This window comes from Pan troglodytes, chromosome 1, assembly GCF_028858775.2.
Source record: "Pan troglodytes isolate AG18354 chromosome 1, NHGRI_mPanTro3-v2.0_pri, whole genome shotgun sequence".
Classification (NCBI taxonomy): Eukaryota; Metazoa; Chordata; class Mammalia; order Primates; family Hominidae; genus Pan; species Pan troglodytes.
Window position 1 is genome coordinate 98,197,661 of NC_072398.2, and position 21,660 is coordinate 98,219,320.

The 21,660-nt window shown below is 48.3% G+C and overlaps 2 protein-coding genes across 38 annotated transcripts in view; one reads left to right on the forward strand and one right to left on the reverse strand.

Annotated features, from left to right (window-relative positions):
- PRUNE1 (prune exopolyphosphatase 1) overlaps positions 1-9,301 on the reverse strand; it is a 27,379-nt gene extending 18,078 nt beyond the window's left edge. Inside the window, exon 1 of one of the 6 annotated variants that reach the window (XM_016934839.3) lies at positions 8,977-9,301. In XM_016934839.3, the coding sequence (XP_016790328.1) occupies positions 8,977-9,015 (39 nt within the window). In that variant the 5' untranslated portion in view covers positions 9,016-9,301. 6 annotated transcript variants of the gene reach the window in all.
- On the forward strand, positions 9,206-20,792 carry MINDY1 (MINDY lysine 48 deubiquitinase 1). 32 transcript variants are annotated; one of them, XM_063813722.1, is made up of 11 exons: positions 9,278-9,400; positions 10,643-11,341; positions 14,920-15,461; positions 15,844-15,901; positions 16,312-16,376; positions 17,010-17,168; positions 17,660-17,765; positions 18,116-18,258; positions 19,354-19,545; positions 19,848-20,003; positions 20,260-20,792. In XM_063813722.1, the coding sequence occupies exons 3-11, from the start codon at positions 15,009-15,011 to the stop codon at positions 20,338-20,340; spliced, it is 1,413 nt and encodes a 470-aa protein (XP_063669792.1). In that variant the 5' UTR covers positions 9,278-9,400; positions 10,643-11,341; positions 14,920-15,008; the 3' UTR covers positions 20,341-20,792. The 32 variants fall into 32 exon arrangements, with proteins under 32 accessions (XP_016782258.1, XP_054526822.1, XP_054526813.1 ...); XM_063813724.1 differs by having other exon boundaries at positions 9,281-9,400; positions 10,000-11,341; positions 17,663-17,765; XM_063813726.1 differs by having other exon boundaries at positions 9,289-9,400; positions 14,658-15,461; positions 17,663-17,765.
- Positions 20,793-21,660: the final 868 nt, after the last annotated feature.

Sequence of the window (21,660 nt, forward strand, 5' to 3'; positions counted from 1 at the left end):
AGGTTCAGTCGATCCTCCTGAGTAGCTGGAACTACAGGAAAGCGCCACCATGCCCAGCTAATTTTTTGTATTTTTTTGTAGAGACGGGATTTTGCCATGTTGCACAGGCTGGTCTCAAACTCCTGGGCTCGAGATCCAAAGTGCTGGGATAACAGGTATGAGCCACTGTGCCTGGCCTCTCCATCTACCTTATACTCATGTAGGGCTTCACACACTTCCTGTCATTGATCTTCACAGAGGAGGTAGGTCAAATAATCTAATGGGTCCTCATTCCATAGATGGCATAAGTGTTTCAGCTAAGCTTATAGCATTCTACCTATATCCAGTTTGTAGAAAAGTGTTCTTTCCTCCTATCTCCTTGAATGTTAACTTACAGAGCAGTAAATAAACTTCTGATTTCTTATCTTCTTTGGGCACTCAAACAGTCAAAAAAGGGAATTTGGGGTAGCTGATACATTCAAGGCATGCTCTTGGGCATATCAACCCTGGTTGATTATTTTCTTCCCATTTTCATAATAGGTAAAAGAATGCTTATACTTCTTTTTTTTTTTTTTTGGAGACGGAGTTTTGACCAGATTCTCATGCCTCAGCCTCACAAGTAGCTGGGATTACAGGAATGCGCCACCACACCTAGCTAATTTTGTATTTTTAGTAGAGACGGGGTTTCTCCATGTTGGTCAGGCTGGTCTCGAACTCCCGACCTCAGGTGATCCGCCCGCCTTGGCCTCCCAAAGTGCTGGGATTACAGGCGTGAGCCACCGTGCCTGGCCGAATGCTTACACTTCTAAATCATGATTGCAGGTGAAGAGGCTTTGAGAATAAAGGTTAAAAGTAAGATCTAGTCCAGGGCTGGGCGTGGTGGCTGGCGCCTGTAATCCCAACACTTTGAGAGGCTGAGGCGGGCGGATCACCTAAGGTTAGGAGTTTGAGACCAGCCTAACCAATATGATGAAACCCCATCTCTACTAAAAATACAAAAATTAGCCAGGCATGGTGGTATGCGCCTGTAATCCCAGCTACTCAGGAGGCTGAGACAGGAGAATTGCTTCAACCCGGCAGACGGAGGTTGCAGTGAGCCGAGATTGCGCCTTTGCACTCCAGCCTGGGCAACAAGAGCGAAACTCCATCTCAAATAAATAAATAAAATAAAATATACTAAAACTAGAGTGCCCAAAATCGGGGTGACAGCGTCTTGGGTTTTGTTTTGTTTTTAAGCATTTATTGAATGTGCCAGGCATTATTCTCATATTTTTTCATGCATTAATCAATCATTTAATCTTTAACCCAATGAGGCAGGTACTTATATCATTTCATTCCAGGTATAAGCATTCTGCTGGGTGGAATGAGACCAGAAAGCCTATGGCCCAGCATATGGCACAATACTTCTGTCTTACCTGCTTACTTTTTTTTTTTGAGACAGGGTCTTACTTTGTTGCCCAGGCTGGAGTGCAGTGTCACTATCTTGGCTCACGGCAACCTCCACCTGCTGGGTTCAAGCGATTCTCCTGCACCATCCTCCTGAGTACCTGGGACTATAGGCATGTGCCATGATGCCCGGCTAATTTTTGTATTTTTGGTAGAGATGGGGTTTTGCCATGTTGGCCAGGCTGGTCTTGAACTCCTGACCTCCAGTGATCCGCCCACCTCAGCCTCCCAAAATGTTGGTGTGAGCCACCATGCCCAGCCCACCAGTTTACTTTTGAACTTCTATCTCAGCCTGGTTCTGAGAGAGGATGGGATGAGACAGACAAAATGAGACACACTAAATATAGCAGGGTTTCTCAATTTCAGCATGACTGGTATTTTGGACTAGATAATTCTTTTTCTTTTTTTAACTTTTACTTTTTGAGACAGGGTCTCACTCTGTAACCCAGGCTGGAGTGCATGGCGCAATCACGGCTCACTGCAGACTCCACCTCCCAGACTCAGGTGATCCTCCCATCTCAGCCTCCTGAGTAGCTGGGACTACAGGCACCCGCCACCATGCCCCACTAAATTTTTTTTTTTTTTTGAGATGGAGTCTCACTCTGTCGCCCAGGCTGTAGTGCAGTGGTGTGATCTCGGCTTACTGTAACCTCCACCTCCTGGGTTCAAGAGATTCTCTTGCCTCAGCCTCCTGAGTAGCTGGGATTACAGGCACATGCCACCATGCTCGGCTAATTTTTGTATTTTTAGTAGAGACGGGGTTTCACCATGTTGGTCAGGCTGGTCTTGAACTCCTGACCTCGTGATCCGCCCGCCTCAGACTCTCAAAGTGCTGGGATTACAGGCATGAGCCACCGTGCCCGGCCCTTGTTTTTTTTTTTTTCAGATGGAGTCTCACTCTGTCGCCCAGGCTGGAGTGCAGTGGTGCAATCTGGGCTCACTGCAACCTCTGCCTCCTGGGTTCAAGTGATTCTCCCCCTTCAGCCTCCCGAGTAGCTGTAGTAGACTACAGGCGTGCGCCACCACACCCAGCTAATTTTTGTATTTTTTAGTAGAGACAGGGTTTCACCATGTTGGCCAGGCTGGTCTTGAACTCCTGACCTCAGGTGATCCGCCCGCCTCAGCTTCCCCAAGTGTTGGGATTACAGGCGTGAGCCACCACACCCAGCCAAATTTTTGCATTTTTTGTAGAGATGGGGTTTTACCATGTTGCCCATGCTGATCTCGAACTCCTGGGCTCAAGTGATACAGCTGCCTCGGCCTCCCAAAATGCTTGGATTACAGGCATGAGCCACCATGCCCAGCCGGATAATTCTTTTTTTGTGGAGGCTGTCCTGTGCATTATAGGATATTTGGCAGGATCCCTAGCCTCTACCCACATGGATGCCAGTAGCACCCTAAGTCATGACAAACAAAAATGTCTCCAGACTTGCTGAATGTTCCCTGGGGGGCAAAACTGCCCCCAGTTGAGAACTACTGGGTTACAAGAAGGTGAAAATCCATATAGTCTGACTTCTTCAATCAGGGAAGATTTGCTAGACACAAGAGTTTAGCAAAGTGGGAAGGTTCAGAGGAGTAACACATAGCAAAGAATAGTTATCAACTAATGTAACTTTAAGAAAAAAAGGGAATCTAGGGAAACCTAGAATCATCTTCCCTATACAGGCTATCACTCTTCTCTTCCCCCACTGGAAAGCCCCAGCTCAAAAAGGGCAATTTTAGAAGACTTCTGGTGGTATCAATTGCCCCATCCAGTTACGAGATAGGTTTTTGTTTTTAAACCACCCTCTTCGCCATCTCCTACTCTCATCCCTGGAGAGAAATACAGAAGACAGAGGTTATCTGTCCGGGTTCTGCCCAAAGGGCCCCTAAAGAAGTTTGCCCTGAGGTCCTCCCCATGCCTATTTCTCTAAGTCTACTTCAAGAGTTTGGAAGCAGGCCAGGCACAGTGGCTCACGCCTGTAATCCCAGCACTTTGGGAGGCCGAGGCGGACAGATTACAAGGTCAGGAGATCGAGACTATCCTGGCTAACCTGGTGAAACCGCGTCTCTGCTAAAAATACAAAAAATTAGCCAGGCGTGGTGGCGGGTGCCTGTAGTCCCAGCTACTCGGGAGGCTGAGGCAGGAGAATCTTTTGCACCCAGGAGGCGGAGGTTGCAGTGAGCCAAGATCGTGCCACTGCACTCCAGCCTGGGTGACCGAGCGAGACTCTGTCTCAAAAAAAAAAAAAAGTGTGGAAGCAAAGGCCCATTCATACTGAACAGCACTGGGGTAGGGGGATTCTTTACTTTTTTCCAAAGCAGTAAGAATTCTACCCAATACCCCAGTCCTATAGTAACTCCTCTGACTTGTAATTCCTCCTCCTGATACCAGAGACCTCTGTTTCCTGGAGACCAAGAACTGCCCAAATGGCTGTGGACCAAAGTGACAGCAAAGCATTTGAGATAAGAGGCTGCAGAAATAACTTGCTCACTGAAGCAGTTAGGGGGAGCGAGTGTTCTCTAGAGAGGAAACTATATAAACATGAGGCATATGGCCCTGACTGGAGGAAAAACATAAGAGCAGTGGAGAAAAGGCAGAGCAAGCAGGAGAGACCTACTGCAGGGTCCAAAGAGATGCTGGAGAACCTTTCCACGCTCATTTACATCAGTGTTGCTTCACTGCAAGCAGCAGCTGAATCAGGTTCAGTTAGATCCTTACCATGAAGAGAATGCTAAGCAGAAAAGCACAAAGTAGGGACCAAATACAGTGGTATGGTTCTGAAGTCAGGAGAAACCATCTACAGAGGAAGGTGAACAATGAACCCCTTGCGCTCAGCCAAACCTAGACAGCAACCAAAAGGAATGAATACAAAAGGAATACTTTGGGACTTGTAGCAAATCTTGGAACTGGAGTGACCAAGGGAGGCGGCAGCATTCCTCTCCCCTGTCAACACCCACTGTCATCCCGGCCTGACTGGACTATTCACCACCCGCAAACCATGATGTGCACATTCCCAGCTCTGCCCTTTGCACTATTTGTTCTCTGTTTGAATGCAGAACTACTATTTGAAAAGATCACAGACTTTGGGGTTGAATTCCAGCTCTGCTTCTTACTTCTTGCAGGACTTTGGACCCTCTAAGCCTCATTTTCCTCATATAAAAATGAGAATAGGCCGAGCGCGGTGGCTCACACCTATAATCCCAGCACTTTGGGAGGCCAAGGTGGGCGAATCACCTCAGGTCAGGGGTTCGAGACCAGCCTGGCAAGCATGGTGAAACTAAAAAGCACAAAAATTAGCCGGGTGTGGTGGCAGGTGCCTGTAATCTCCGCTACTCCAGAGGCTGAGGCAGGGAGAATTGCTTGAACCCGGGAGGCGGAGGTTGCAGTGAGCCGAGATCCCACCATTGCACTCCAGCCTGGGTGACAGTGTGAGACTCCATCTCAAAAAAACAAACAAAAAAAATGAGAATAATATCGTAACCAATTTCATGATGTTGTTAGGAGGATTAAATGAGATAGTACCATAAGTGCCTACGCTGTAAATAGTAAAGATGTGATCTCCCATCTTCTTTCTTTACTTCTCCCCATTGTTCAAGTCTACCTAATGTCTTTCTCTGTGAAGCCTTCCTGAACACCCAGCCCAGAGAAATCCTCTTCCTCTAAACCTCCAGCTTCTAGCACTTGTGGCTCTGAGACAGACCTTAACTTCTATCTTAAGGAGCTCCCTGTCTTTTCATGGTCATGTATCCCTGATCCTTAACATGGCTTATGTGGTGGGTGACTATATATTTGATTGTTCAAACTGGGACGCTTATGAGAATGAAAAGGGGTGCTATTAATGATTACACAGGGGAAAACCAAGACTGCCCTGGGCAAACCATGTGTGGGGCTGCCCAACTTATAAGACATCATTCTCTTCTTTATTTAAGAAAAACATGTGTAACCCCTAATTCCAAGCCCATCCTCCATCAGCTGAAAGCACAAGCCAAACAGCCTCAGTTTTCTGACCATCAGAGAAAGAGTTCAGGGAAAATACAGCTAATACTTAGCAGCATGAGGAAATCTAAGCTGCCAATGGAAAAAATACAATCTGAGGGCCACAAGTAAATAAATACAAACTTTTTTTCTTTTTTCTTTTTTTTAAAGACCCACTAGTTGGCCAGGCGCGGTGGCTCACGCCTGTGATCCCAGCACTTTGGGAGGCCAAGGTGGGCCGACCACGAGGTCAAGAAATTGAGACCATCCTGGCCAACATGGTGAAACCCAGTTTCTACTAAAAATACAAAAATTAGCTGGGCATGGTGGCACATGCCTGTAGTCCCCGCTACTCGGGAGGCTGAGGCAGGAAAATCACTTGAACCTGGGAGGCGGAGGTTGCAGTGAGCCGAGATCATGCAACTGTACTCCAGCCTGGTGACAGAGCGAGACTTCGTCTCAAAAAAAAAAAAAAAAAAAAATTAATTAATTAAAATAAATAAATGAATAAACACCCACTAGTTGAAATGACTCTCTTATCCTGATATGTTCTTTGTGGCCTCAAGAGGAGTGGGCAGGGAGGGGATTCTAGGCCTGGCAAAGTAAACCACTTCCCTTCTAAAGCTGAATATGGTATGATAACTACTCTTCAGAATAGTTAATTAGGGAGAAAAATAAACGAGACAGAAAGCCAGAGAGAGACAAACCCTCTCAGCAGAGAAAACAGGAACAATACTGATGCCAGGACTGCAAATTTCTAAGGAGAGCCAGCTCCTGATTCCTGCCTCATGCCTGAGAACTGCACACACTACATTATCCAAGGGGTCCTGGATGAACACCTAAACTGCAATGCAGCCCCACCCTGAAGCAAAGATTTCTCCCCTCAGAAGTGAAAGATGAGTCACCATAAATAGGACATTTGGTTAAATGATTTTTTTTTAATGGAACATCCTATTGTCTCTGTGGCAGAGGCTATAGAAAATTTCTGTGGTATCAAATACTAAAAATATGGTAGCAACGGGAGACTTGGCTGGATTACCAGCTGTCTTTATCCTGCGCAAAGAGAAGCATTCATGATTTTCTGCAAGTTATAATTAAACTGTAGTTTAACAGAAACATTCAAACTTAAGAGTGTATCTGTCTAAATCACCTCTCTCTCTTTACACAAGAAACTTAACGGTGTCCTCTGGAGAACTGGATGGAGAGGAGAAAAGAAAAATGATCTTTATCTTTTTCATTTCATATCCCTTTGGTATTTAAATTTGTTCATGAAATACACATTTACTACTTCTATAATTTAAAGCAATCTAGGCTGGGTGTGGTGGCTCATGCCTATAATCCCAGCACTTTGGGAGACCAAGGCAGGCATATCACTTGAGGTCAGGAGTTCAAGACCAGCCTGTCCAACAGGGTGACACCCTGTCTCTACTAAAAATACAAAACTTAGCCAGGCATAGTGGTGCACACTTGTAATCCCAGCTACTCAGGAGGCTGAGGCAGAAGAATCGCTTGAATTCGGGAAGTGGAGGTTGCAGTGAGCCTACTCCAGCCTGGGCGACAGAGTGAGTCCATCTCAAAAAAAAAAAAAAAAATTAAAGCAAGTTAAATTGTTGGCATCTACCAGTATGTCTTGCCATCAGTTCCCCTGTTAACCTTCCTAGAGTCTAATTTTCTCATTTCTCCAGGCCCTGGAGAGGCTATGTGATGATGAAAGCTCTAAGACACAATCTCGCCTTTCACAAGTTCACAAGTTTGAAAGGAAGATCTAGATCTTGCTCCTTGGGGGATGAATGCAGGGAGAGAAAGGTCGAGATGCCAGCAATATTGGAAAAATCAAGTATTTTTCCAGCTTCATATTGCTGTAGAGAATATACTATTCGGGCTGGGTACAGTGGCTAACACCTGTAATTCCAACACTTTGGGAAGCCAAGCCAGGGGGATTGTTTGAGTCCAGGAGTTTGAAACCAGATTGGGCAGCATGGCGAGACCCTGTCTCTATAAAAATACAAAAAATTAGCCCTGCATGGTGGCACTGCCTATAGTCGCAGCTTTTTCGGGAGGCTGAGGTGGGAGGATCACTTGAGCCGGGGAGGTGATCACACCATTGCACTCCAGCCAGGGCAACAGAGTGAGACCCTGGCTGAAAATAAATAAACAAATACAAAATAAAAATAGAGAATATACTACTAACCTGGGGGTGGGGGGAGGCTCTGGAGGATATATACTGGAGAGTAGATGCATGCAAAGAAATACTATTTGGTGAGGTTTCAGGTCCAAGGGCACTTTACCAAATGGTGGAAGAGACCCGTCATTTGGGTTACTGGGGGGCAAAATCCAACTGTTTAGCACTTAGAACGGTGCCCCAAAAACTCTACATTAGTCCTCCAATAAGCACCCTGTGGTGGACTCAGAGGTAACAAAAAGGGATTGGTTCCAAATGGCCTTATGCATTGAAATAACTCCCCAAATTTGTTTTTCACAAGGAAAATGTCTATGTAATTGGTGTTAAAATGGACCTTCTCCCCAATTCAATATGAAGACAATTCATTTATTCCAGCAGCTGAGTCTGCAGCAGGAATTAAGTGACTTTCAGGATTTGTTAAAGACCAGAATCTGTCCCTCAGGGGAATTTGTAGAGTTTAAGATATCTAAAAAGGAAAGCTCAGCAAGCCGTCTATCTAGGTTTCTTCAGGGCAGTATAACTCAAAGTAGAGGGGCCGGGTGACCTCCTGGAGCCTGTCTCTGGTTAGCTTTTTGCTGCTAACTGGGGATAACAGCCTAATGCCTCATGACGGCTCAGCATGGCTGGGTGAGTCCAGCTGAGTCAGAGAGCACCAAAAATAAGCCACAAAGCATTGAGTAGTCATATTTATGGTTTTGATTCCAAACACACTTTGTGCTTATCCCTTCCAAGTGGAGAATTTTTATGTCATTTGTGTGCGTTAAGGCCAAAGGAGAAACCTGGAGGCAAAGGAATGCTGGTTGTGGGTCAACAAATATACCTGATGGATTTTGTATGTTTGGCTTAAAAACACTGACTTAAAGTAAAATACTGTGACTACTTCTAACCTAGAAATGAGTTCAGCCCGCCAGACAGAAACTGCCATTCGGAGGAAATAAAGCCGTGAGCACCGGTTCCCTCCACACCCCCGAGGTTCACCTGGAGGCCAGTGGGCCAAGCAAAGCCTTGGGTGCGGAGAACTCAAAGAGGGGCGGGGAGAAAAGAATAAACACACCTCGCGGGGCTAGGCTGGCGGCGGCACAGTCCTGGTTCTTTTGACGGAACTGACCAAGATGACAGCAAGCAGAGGCTCAAATGCAGGATTCAGACCCAAGACTTCTCCCCGCTCTCAGGCGGACCCCAAAGGCGGGGAGCCAAAAACCGGGAGACTGAACAAGCAGCATTCTCACGCTCCTAAACTGGCTTCTCGCTCCTCGCTCCTCATGCCCCAAAACTGATCAGGCCCCAACCCCCCTCCCCACAACTCAGTGTTCCCTCCACACGGACCGTCGAGGCTCCCCCAGATCCCACGTCTTCGTCCTTCCTGGACCCCGTGCTCCATTCCTTACAGTCACAGACAGGGATTCGTTACCTGCAGAGCAGCTCGACAACCCTGCAGGTAGTCCTCCATGATGAAGCCCAAAGTACGCCGTCGCCCCTGGTCGAGTAGAGGTGCCCCTGGTCGAGGAGAGGTTTCCCCGGCGAATGCAGCCCGCCCGGGACTCAGGGACTAGAGGCCAGAGTCAGGAGGCGGGACTCGAACCCGCCACACGGCGAATCGGCCTCCGACCCCGGGAGGAACTGCGTAAGCGGGCGCTCCGGAGTCCGGCGTCGCCCCGCCCCCAGCGGCGGAGGCGGGGCTCTACGCCCAGAGGCTCCTGGGACGTCTTTCCGGCGAGGCCAAGGGGGCGTGGCGTGGGGCGACGTGGGAAACGTAGTCCCTCAACTCCGCAATGACCCTAGCAACCGAGGGAAGGATCGTTTTCTGAGGGATCAGTCGTTTGGTAAACAAATGTGTATGTGTCACAGTAACCCATTATTGTGGCATCTGAACTTTCCCTCTCAGATCAGGCCAAGTATAACATCTTTACATATATCTCACCGAGCATCTGGTGACATTTTAAATGACACTTGGCAAAACAGATCATCTTCTTTCTAGAAATTCTGCCCTTTACCAAACTGACTCAATCGCCACCAATTTTGTGGTTGTTCATGTTAGGAGAACATTAGAATAATCTTTGACCCCTCTTGTGAACACCTACAGTCTCCTGCCAACTCCTGCTGCTTCTCCCTTTGCAACTCTGTAGCCTGTTTTTTTCTACAGCCTCGGCAAATATCTTCTTCCTTTCTTGGACGGTTGTAACCTTGGCTTTTTGCTCTCTGCCACCCTAATTGTTCCAATTGCTCTTTCAGCCTTTAGAGTTGCTTGAAATTTCATCCTGTGGCGGCCCTGTACATAGAGTTTAGGGAACCCTTCAGAATGTGGAGTTAGGTTCCAACCTCCCTTAACTGCCACTTTCCAGCCGCAGAGTAGTGCAGGTACTGCAAATAAATGGACACTCATCATCAAAAATTCCCTCATTTATTTATCTATCCCTTTATTTCCTACCGTCAGCCTCACACCAGCTTTTCCTGCTTCCCCAGCTGTAAATCGAGAGGAGGTGACTGATGAGAGACCTGCAGTGGAACCAAGATCCAGAGCACAGGGGTGTTGGATCTCCTGCCTGCTCTGCCAGTTCTTTTCTTCTTCTTCTTCTTCTTTTTGAGACGGAGTCTTGCTCCGTCTTCAGGCTGGAGTGCAGTGGCAGGATCTTGGCTCACTGCAACCTCCGCCTCCCGGGTTCAAGCGATTCTCCTGCCTCAGCCTCCCGAGTAGCTGGGACTACAGGCATGTGCCACCATGCCCTGCTAATTTTTGTATTTTTAGTAGAGATGGGGTTTCACTATGTTGGCCAGGTTGGTCTTGATCTCTTGACCTTGTGATCCGCCCGCCTTGGCTTCCCAAAGTGCTGGGATTACAGGCGTCAGCCATCGCGCCCAGAGCCTGGGGCTTCTACCACACCCTCTGCACTCTACCAGGTGCACAACCCAACCAGTTTCATTTCTAGACTTAAAATTATACAGCAAGGACTTGGAAAGGAGCTCTCTGGAGGGCTCCAGAGGGAAAAGAGCTGGGTTTGTTTGTTTGTTTGTTTTTAACATTAATTGAGTAATACATGCAAATATCGTGCTCTTTGGTCCTGCTTCTGTGGATCCAGGGCAAAGGACTGCCATACCCAGAGAGAGAGCCCAGATCCAACAAGCTGCTTCTGTCCAGCCCTGCTCCTCCCTACTTAGCAAGGGCACTTGCTCTTCCCTATTCTCACCAGAGAGGCACAAGCGCTCCGTCCCTTCTAGAGGCAGGCAGAGGGAAGAGAAAGGGTCTGTTGTTTTTCTCTCCTGTTTCTCGCTCCCTCTCTGCTGATCACAAAGCTGCTGACCGGGTCAGAAAGTCCTGATAGAAATCCACCAGCGCTGGGCAGGCCCCTCCTCCTCCAGGGAGCTTGTCCTTGCCTAATTTTTCTTCGTCCTGATGAGAACAAAAAAGAGAGAGAGAAGAAAAGAAAAACCACAAACTTCCTTTGAAAACCAGCTTGTAGTCAGGGCCCGGAGCGCATGCCATAGACTCGGCGACTCAGGAATCCTGAAGACTCTCTGAGCGACCTGGAGCACCTTGGCTCGTCCCTGCCTGCCTTCACCCTCCTCCAGTGCCCCCAGTACTGGGCGTGAGTCCGGAAGTGGCCACAACCCAGCCTGGACCGTCGCTTATAAAGCTGTGTAAACCTGTATAAGCTCAGGCGTTGACAGCTGGAAGGCAGCTGGCACTGGCAGCCCCCTTCATTGCACCTATCTCCCCCATCTCATTGCCACGGCTGAACCCTCCTTCTCAATCTTGGAACAGCACCCACTTCTTTAAGGTAAAAACTTTATTTTAATCATCTTCTTCACCTCTTCTCCCACCCTTCTCTATTTCCTCTCCAGCTTTGGGGAGCTGACACCTGCTGTCCTTCCACCTTTGGTCTGCAAGTCTGGATTGCTTAGAGGAGCTAAGTCAGGAGAGACATGTAAAGGGGATGCTGCTTGGTCCTCCTCCTTTTAATGAAAGCACGAAACCTTCCCCCTCTCCTTGTGAGCAAGTAGACAGGGCACTGTGGCCATGGTTGACATATTCTGAGATGAAAATCTAAACTATTGATTGCACAAAGACATAGGTCAGACTAAGAAGGAGATTGGTGTGAGACAGTAAGGGAACTGTTTCTACAGAGGAGGAGTGTCTTCTTGAAGCTACATACCTGTTTTACGTGCTTCTTCCAACTTTCGGCTCTCTACTGCCATTGATTAGGGAGGAGCCAGGGTTATTTTAACTCCCTCACTCACCACCATAATTCCAGCTGGAGAGAAAGTGTAGGATTTGACGAGCTAAGAAAGAGGAGGAAAAGAATGAAACTTTGATTTATCTGACTATCCTCTCCCTCATTCTTTCCTACTCTGAAATACTCCATGCCCTCCCCAGCAGGATTGGACGTTGTAGAGTAGAAAGCCTCCATTACATTTCCTGCCCCTGCCTCTTAAGACTTAGCCCATTTAGCTCTGCCCAGTTCCTCTGAGACCCCACTCCCTCAGGTGTCCACTCCTGGGTTCCTTTGGCTCACCTCTCCAGCCAGCTAGCTGCCCAACCCCCACTTCATCATTGATCATTTCTGGCACTGGAGAGAAAATATAAAAAATGAGGCCTGCTTTTCTTTTTTTTTTTTTTCTTTTTTTCTTTTTTTTTTGGAGGCAAGAGTCTCACTCTTCTCACCCAGGCTGGAGTGCAGAGGCACAATCTTGGCTTACTGCAACCTCCACCTCCGGGGTTCAAGCAATTCTCCTGCCTCAGCCTCCTGAGTAGCTGGGATTACAGGTGCCCGCCACCGTGCCCGGCTAATTTTTGTATTTTTAGTAGAGATGGGGTTTCGCCATGTTAGCCAGGCTGATCTTGAGCTCCTGACCTCAGGTGATCCGCCTGCCTCGGCCTCTCAAAGTGCTGGGATACAGGTGTGAGCCACTGTGCCCGGCCAAGGCCTGCTTTTCTTCAAGCTTTTTCACTTTTCCAGGCTCTGGTATCTGCTTTGAGGTTCACCCTAAGTGTCATTTAAGGGGAGAAGGAAAGGAGAGAGAGAAAGAGAGAGAAAAAAAAGTGTAAGGCCTGCAGGCAATTTTTGCTACTCTGATTCTAAATTAACAACACGTAAATGATATGCAGCTAGCATAAACATATGTGAATCAAGAGGATAATCAATTTGAGTGACTAGGCTTATTTTGTTTCAGTAACTTAAATGTTCCTCAACCTCATCTCCCAGGCCTTCCCCTAGCCCCAAATTCCTGTAGGTTTACAAGAAGGAAGCAGTCTCAGGCTGGGAGGAGGGTGGAGAAAAGACAAGATTTCTAACTAGTTTAATTTATTTTATTTTATTTTGTTTTGTTTTATTTTTGAGATGGAGTTTCGCTCTGTCACCCAGGCTGTAGTGCAGTGTCACCATCTCAGCTCACTGCAATCCCTGCCTCCCAGGTTCAAGCAATTCTCCCACCTCAGCCTCCCGAGCAGCTGTGACTACAGGCACGTGCCAACACACCTGGCTAATTTTTGTACTTTCAATACAGACAGGGTTTTGCCATGTTAGCCAGGATGGTCTCGATCTCCTGACCTCAAGTAATCTGCCCGCCTCAGCCTCTCAAAGTGCTGGGATTACAGGCGTGAGCCACCGCGCCTGGCCCCTAACTAGTTTAATTTCTCCCTGTTTCTCTCCCTGATAAAGAGTGGGAGGGGAGCAAGGAGATTGAAGGCAGATGTTTTCCAAAGGGCAGGATTTGTGGTTTTTTATTATTTATACCCACAGTATTAGTTAAATGTCTATCTGTGCTTGCCTCAATGTGCCTCCAGTGCTGATAGAGAACAGGTTAAACAGGTCCGCTGTTCACATCTAAAATGACCTGGAGAGGACTGGGCACGGTGGCTCATGCCTGTAATCCCAGCACTTTGGGAGGCCAAGGTGGGAGGATCACCTGAGGTCGGAAGTTCAAGACCAGCCTGACCAACATGGAGAAACTCCATCTCTACTAAAAAATACAAAATTAGCTGGGCATGGTGTTGCATGCCTGTAATCCCAGCTACTCGGGAGGCTGAGGCAGGAGAATCACTTGAACCCAGCAGGCAGAGGTTGCAGTGAGCCGAGGTCGCACCATTGCACTCCAACCTAGGCAACAAGAGCAAAACTCCGTCTCAAAAAAATAAAAATAAATAAAACCACTTGGATGGGAATAGACATAAAACTTTAGGTAGGTGAATGTACAGGAAGTATTGTTATGTAAATTAATAATCAGCATTTTCATATTTCATAGAAATAGCAGGCAAGAGAGTACCTCTGGGTTTAGGTAGTTTCTGCGGAAAAAAAATGAACTGAGGAAAAGTTGCTGTCTCAACTCTAGCTGTCAAGAGATGCTTACTGGGTCCAGGCACCGTGGCTCATGCCTGTAATCCCAGTCCTTTGGCAGGCTGAGGAGGGCGGATTGCTTGGGCCCCCAGGAGTTGAGACCAGCCTAGGCAACAAAGCAAGACCTTGTCTCAATTTAATTAAAAGAAATTTGATATCTTTATTAATTTTTTTTTTAAAGAGAAGCTTACTGGAAGAACTTGTGGGGAGTGCTTTTTGTGCCCCTAATCTGAAGTTATTTATCAAAACCAGTCTCTGATTCCAGCCCCCACCACCTACATTTCCCCTCCCAGCTTACAGGAAACCCCTCCCAAGGCCTTTATACTGTGGTTTGGGATTGTGTAAGGTTCAGTAGAGCCCTTTGAGGTGGAAGACTTCCCCTTCCTCACCAGCATTTCACCTTTAGGGGCATGAAACTGACTCTCTGTGCCTCCTCCATTCTTCACCCCAAGTACTATGTGACTTAATCTTTTTATCCTTGGGTGAGGCAGAGAGAAGGTATCCCTAAACATACAAGCACTGTGTATTCTTAGTATGTTGTGTGAAGGGGCAGGGTGTGGGGTAGGGCAGAGGAATTATCTCTGTCATGGCTATGAGGGGGTTACTGATGTGATGCCTATTAGAGTAAGCTAAAGATCATCATATTAATAACCATTAGCGTAGATTTAACATTTCTTTCTCCACCTCTTATCCTTCTTTCTCCTTTGCGCTCTCCCTTTCTCTCTGTCTTTTCTCCCTTCCCTGTCATGATCTGTTTCAGGGAAGCTGGCTCCACCCATGTGTTCAATCCCACCAGTCTTCCCTCCCAAGTCTGGAAGCCCCACGACCTCTTGGTCTCATCTGGTCACAGCAAGTTAGAGGTGGAAAGAGCTCAGCACGGTGCCCTTCTGTTTACACATATACTGCCCATAGCCAGGAGTTACTGCACAAACACTAGCCAGCCTTCTACACTACATTCCTTTTCCAAGACTTTTCTGGGTTAGTTTGCTTTCCAGCCCACTGATTTCCTTCTTATTGGACAGGTCACTCTTTTGCATCCCAAGCCTGGCTTAGGCAAGTCCCTGAGGTTAGTAAACACCTTCAGTGCCCCTCAGCCGAGTCCCTTTTGACCATGGAATACCATCAGCCTGAGGATCCAGCCCCTGGTAAGGCCGGGACTGCAGAAGCAGTCATCCCTGAAAACCATGAGGTTCTGGCAGGCCCAGATGAGCACCCTCAGGACACAGATGCAAGAGATGCTGATGGGGAGGCTGGAGAACGGGAGCCAGCAGACCAAGCTTTGCTGCCTAGCCAGTGTGGGGACAACCTTGAGTCCCCTCTGCCTGAAGCTAGCTCAGCTCCACCGGGGCCAACCCTTGGGACACTGCCTGAAGTAGAGACAATAAGGGCATGCTCCACGCCCCAGGAGCTTCCTCAGTCCCCCAGGACCCGACAGCCTGAGCCAGATTTCTACTGTGTCAAGTGGATCCCTTGGAAAGGAGAACGGACACCCATCATCACCCAGAGCACTAACGGCCCTTGCCCTCTCCTTGCCATCATGAACATCCTCTTTCTTCAGTGGAAGGTAAGAGAACATGCAGTTAGGGGTGCAAAAAATATCAGGGAGTACTCTTCCCTGACTTACTTCCTTGATCATCCTGATGTCCTCAAACTAGTCAAAACTTTTCAGATTATTCTCCCTATTTCTCCAGCTTGAGCAAATGAGATAAGATGTTCCTAAAAACAAAGAAAAAAAAAAAGGAGGAAGATCTGTCCTACCCCTGTATCTCCTACTCCCTAGCAAATGCACATGCCTTGCAAGATTTCACATTCATTCCCTTGTGCCAGTTGCAAGCCTTTTTTCCTACCCCACCCTACTACTGGAGCTCCCCCTTGCCTTTCCATGGGTTCTTCCTTCAGTGCTCTTTGGAGGAAAGCACACACGTGATCACCCCTTCTGCCTCCAGGTGAAGCTCCCCCCGCAGAAGGAAGTGATCACATCGGATGAGCTCATGGCCCATCTTGGTGAGTGACTGGGCGTTGAAGAGGAATTACCCAAGGGGTTCCAGAGCTATCCACTCAGCCAGAAATCCAGACTATTCAGGGATCTCCATTTGGGGGTTCTGATACGGCAGGGAGGGTAAGGGTCTATGGGGCTTCTCTGCAAGGCTGGAGAATGAAAAGCAAAGGTGTCGGGAGTCCTGGGTTGTAACACCAATTCTGCCCTTAGCTTTTGTATCTGACCCTGGGTGGGCCCTTCACCTTTATGAGGCTGTCGCCTCCTCTGAGAAATGAAGAGTCTGGATTAGACTCTAAGTATTTTCCAGCTCTGAAAATCTGTGTTCTGTGACATTACCCGCCTTCTCCAGGAGAAGAGGAAACTTAGCTTTTGGGATGATTGGTGGGGTAAGCTGATAAGGGGCCCTCTCTTGTAGGAAACTGCCTCCTGTCCATCAAGCCCCAGGAGAAGTCAGAGGGACTTCAGCTTAATTTTCAGCAGGTGAGGCAAAAGGTCTGCAGGCATAGGGGTTTGCAGGTTTGTAAGGGGACATCTTGTAATACTAAGATAAGCTTTTGTTGCTTCTTCAGAGGTTTCCTTGAACCATGATTTCATTCTGCAGGAGTCAGAGGAGAGTTTATCTTTGTCCTAGAAAATATGTTCATTGGCCGGGTGCTCACACCTGTAATCCCAGCACTTTGAGATGCCAAAGCGGGAGGATCACTTGAGGCCAGGAGTTCGAGGCCAGCCTGGGCGACATAATAATACCCCTGTCTCTAAAAAAAACCATTTTTTTTTTCAAGAATTAGCCAGGTATGGCGGTGCGTGCCTGTAGTCCCAGCTACTCAGGAGGCTGAGGTGGGAGGGTCACTTGAAACCAAGAGTTTGAGGCTGCAGTGAGCTAGGATCACACCACTGCACTCCAGCCTGGATGAAAGAATTAGACTTAGACTCTCAAAGAAAAACAATGTTCATTTATATAAGATAGAGAAGGGTTGAGGCAAGGGAGAAATGGAGTGGCTTGTAAGAGAATCAGGGAAGAAGAGCAGCAAAGTTAATTTTTAATTTCTGCAGGTGGGAGTGGAGTGGTGGGAGAGAAGGCTAGAATCTCCATCATTTTTTTTCTACCCCCAGAATGTGGATGATGCAATGACAGTGCTGCCTAAACTGGCCACAGGTCTGGATGTCAATGTGCGATTCACAGGCGTCTCTGATTTTGAGTATACACCCGAGTGCAGTGTCTTTGACCTGCTAGGCATACCTCTGTACCATGGCTGGCTTGTTGACCCACAGGTGAGGGTGGGAGGGCCCACTGGGACCTTATCCAGCTCAAGCTGACATGAGAGAGGCAAATTTTTGTGGGGTAGAGGTTAGAGAGTTAGGGGTTAGATTGGCTTGGGAGGGAAATAGTGTTTAGAGACTGGACCCAGTACAGAATTCCTTGAATTTTAATCTATTTTGGGGGTAACATGCAAATACAAGCAAACTACATGCAAATAGGTCAGTTCTTTAGACATCAAAAATTCAGGAAGCAGATGGGTTTGGTGGCACATGCCTGTATTCCCAGCTACTTGGGAGGAGTTCGAGGCCAGTCTGGGCAACATAGCAACCCTATGATGAATGGTTCCTGAAATTTTTTTCTTTTTTGAGAGACCAAAAAAAAAAAAGTGTTTAGGAACCATTCATCATAGGGTTGTAGTCCTTGTGAGCTTTGTTCATTTCCTTCCTTAAAAAAGAAAAAAAAAATCCCAATTTTTTTGGTATCCCACATCCCACTACCCAAGCAGAGTCCTGAGGCTGTGCGTGCAGTTGGGAAACTGAGTTACAACCAGCTGGTGGAGAGGATCATCACCTGCAAACACTCCAGTGACACCAACCTCGTGACAGAAGGTGACATTCCTCCCCTTCTCATGGATAGTATGTGGAGGGAATGACAGCTACTTAGGCTTATTTTTTATTGGGTGTCATCTCCTACCACATCCCACTAGATATAAGCTTCACAAGAAGGAGCTTGGGGAATTTCTGTTTAGTTCATTGAGGTATCCCCAGTGCCTGGCACAAGGTAGCTGCTCTATTATAAGTATTTGTTAAGTGAATGAATACAGCCAGGTTTCAAGAAAGGGACGTCAGAAGGTGGGACTGACCCCCCGGGGCTTTTGACAGGGGCTCTCTGGATGGTCCTTCCTGTTGTGGACCTTGAATTTAAGCCAAGTTTCCCCCGACTCGTCCCTTTCTGGCAGGCCTGATTGCAGAGCAGTTCCTGGAGACCACCGCCGCCCAGCTGACCTACCACGGACTGTGTGAGCTGACAGCAGCTGCTAAGGAGGGTGAACTTAGCGTCTTTTTCCGAAACAACCACTTTAGCACCATGACTAAGCATAAGGTAATGCGGGTTTGGGGGTGGCGTGCTGCGGTGCTGTCATTTCCTGGTGCCTTTTTCTCGTGGGTCCAGCTGGGATCAGCTAGATTAAGCCGTGGTAGCAAGTGACCCCTCAAATCCCTGTGGTTTACCACAACAAAGGTTCATTTCCCGCTCCTGGTGTGTGTCCACTGTGGACTGGCTACGGTTCTGTCCCACACCGTCTTCACTCTGGGACCCAGCTGACAAAAGATCCTTTATCTGGAATATATGTGGGAACAGAGAGAGAGAGGGGCACTGTGCACTCATGCTTAGAGCTTCTGTTTGGAAATGACACATGTCATTTCTGCTCACATCTTCTGGCCAGAGCAAGCCATAAGGGATAAGCCTGTCGTTGATGGGACAGGAAAGTATGATCCTCCCCTAGCAGGGGGCAGTGGAATTTTTAAACCATGCTGGTCTTCAAAAGTTAGAAACTGCCAAAGCTCTCTAGGATTTGAGCAGCAGAGGGAGGAGTCTCTGGTTCTCAAAGGATTTATCCTAAGAGCCATCAGGCAAGCCCAGAGAACAATGGGAAATGGGGGGAGCAGGGTCTTATGTGGCATCTCAGCCCCAATGACTCCATGCCACGCTTAGCCAGAATGACCACCGTGCTCACACCCAACTGGACATACACTTAGACATCCCTTTCTTCCCCCCAAGGCCACACATATTTGTAAAAGGTCCGCATGCTCAGGGTCTGGGTGCGGTGGCTCACGCCTGTAATCCCAGCACTTTGGGAGGCCGAGGCGGGCAGATCATGAGGTCAGGAGATCGAGGCCATCCTGGCTAACACGGTGAAACCCCGTCTCTACTAAAAAAATACCAAACATTAGCCAGGCATGGTGGCGGGTGCCTGTAGTCCCAGCTACTTGGGAGGCTGAGGCAGGAGAATGGTGTGAACCTGGGAGGCAGAGCTTGCGGTGAGCAGAGATTGCGCCACTGCACTCCAGCCTGGATGACAGAGCGAGACTCCATCTCCAAGAAAAAAAAAGTCCACATGCTCATACCGAGATTTCTGGCAGTGAACTGCCTCCGTATCAACTGTCCCCCCAATGAGCTCTGTTCTTTTCTTTGTAGAGTCACTTATACCTACTGGTCACTGACCAGGGCTTTCTACAGGAGGAGCAAGTCGTATGGGAGAGCCTGCACAATGTGGATGGAGACAGCTGCTTTTGTGACTCTGACTTTCACCTGAGTCATTCCCTGGGCAAGGGGCCTGGAGCAGAAGGTGGGAGTGGCTCCCCAGAAAAGCAGCTGCAGGTAGACCAGGTGTGTAGGGCACTTAGGAAAAGTGCAGAGAGCACATGTGCCTCAGAGAGCTTTTTACTGCATACATTTTAACTGCTAGAGGCCATGTGAACCCATGCCTCTCTCTCTGGGTTACCTCAGACCATCTCCTCACTTGGTGTGTATTCTCTGGCACCACAGATAATGCATTTGGCTGTGTGTGCTGCTCTGTGGGGAGAAAGAGCTAGAGAATTTGAGGGATGTGGGAAAACTGATTTGGAAACCTTGCCTGAATAGCCACGGCTCTGGGCCTCAGCCCACTGTACAACTCTTGTTCTCCCCAGGACTACCTGATTGCTCTGTCCCTGCAGCAGCAGCAGCCACGAGGCCCGCTGGGGCTTACCGACTTGGAGCTGGCCCAGCAGCTTCAGCAAGAGGAGTATCAACAGCAGCAGGCAGCACAGCCAGTGCGGATGCGGACGCGGATCCTGTCACCGCAGGTGGGCTGCTGCCTGGGCGCCCACACTCCCGGTTTCCACCTCATGCTTTGCCGGGTCCAGAACACCTGTTATTCCTGCACTGGTCTCTTCAAGGTTTCTTCTCTCAGGGTCCTTCCCCTGCCTGTCCCTCTCCCCTGGAGCCCCTTCCTGTCTTCCTCTCCCTACTCCCTGTCCCAATCCTGACACCCCTTCTTCTAGAATCTCTTCTTGTGCTCTTCCAAGGAAGTTCAGTGACCAATTGTTAAATCCGATACAGGGGAGAGGAGCCACATCTGGACGCCCAGCCGGGGAGCGTCGGCAGAGGCCGAAGCACGAGTCAGACTGCATTCTGCTGTAGCTCTGCCCCAGTGCCAGGCTGGCCTGCCCCTTCTTCCAGAGGCTATGGCTAGTTGGCTTGCTCCCCCGCCTCCACCCCTGAGGTGTGCTGGATAACTTATTTATGGACTGTTGGGGATGAGAGCAGGCAACAAATGCCAAGGTCAGACTTGGTAATGTCCTTGACCTCACGTGCTGCTGCCTTCTCTGCCTCCCACCCAGGGCAACACTAGGATTGGTGGGTTTCTGGTTCTCAACTCCCGGTCCCTGAATAGTCACATGTATGTACAGACTGAGGCTCTGGGGTGAGGTCCCTATCCAGAATGCATCTCTTCTGCTTCCCATCCCTGCTGCCTGGATGCTCCTGATCACCTAGGCAGGCCTGTCTCCAGTTGTTTCAGAGCTTAATTTGGGTTTCTATCTCTTATTTGTAATGCCTTCCTGGGGTTTGGAAATAAAACTTCTGGCCGGGCACGGTGGCTCACGCCTGTAATCTCAACAATTTGAGAGGCCAAGGTGGGCGGATCACCTGAGGTTAGGAGTTTGAGACCAGCCTGCCCAAAAAGGTGAAACCCCGTCTCTACTAAAAATACAAGAAATTAGCTGGGTGTCATGGTGGGCGCCTGTAATCCCAGCTACTCGGGAGGCTGAGGCAGGAGAATCACTTGAACCTGGGAGGTGAAAGTTGCAGTGAGCCGAGATCGCACCATTGCACTCCAGCCTGGGCGACAAGAGCAAAACTGTCTTAAAAAAAAAAAAAAAAAAACCTTCTTTCCTGAGATCTGTTGTTTGCCTTACCCTGAAGCAATAGGGTTAAGTATCTGACCCAATTGAAGAATGCAAAAAGCGGGAGGTGGGTCAGAGGCAGGAAGGTGGTTACCTGTCATTTCTTTCTTTTCTTTTTTTTTTTTTTTTTTTGAGATGGAGCCTCGCTGTGTTGCCCAGGCTGGAGTGCAGTGGTGCAATCTGAGCTCACTGCAACCTCCGCCTCCCGGATTCAAGCGATTCTCCTACCTCGGCCTCCTGAGTAGCTGGGACTACAGGCATGCGCCACTGCGCCCGGCTAATTTTTGTATTTTTAGTAGAGACGGTTTCGCCACTTTGGTCAGGCTAGTCTTGAATTCCTGACCTCAAGTAATCCGCCTGCCTTGGCCTCCCGAAGTGCTGGAATTACAGGCGTGAGCCACTGCGCCCAGCTACCTGTCATTTCTAATATAGCCTGCAGGGGGTACCAAAGCCTGACTTTTTGTTTTTGTTTCTGTTTTTGTTTTTGTTTTCTATGGGAAATAGTGCTCTTCTGGGAGGTGGGTTTCCAAATCTCTGCTTGGACACATGAATTTGA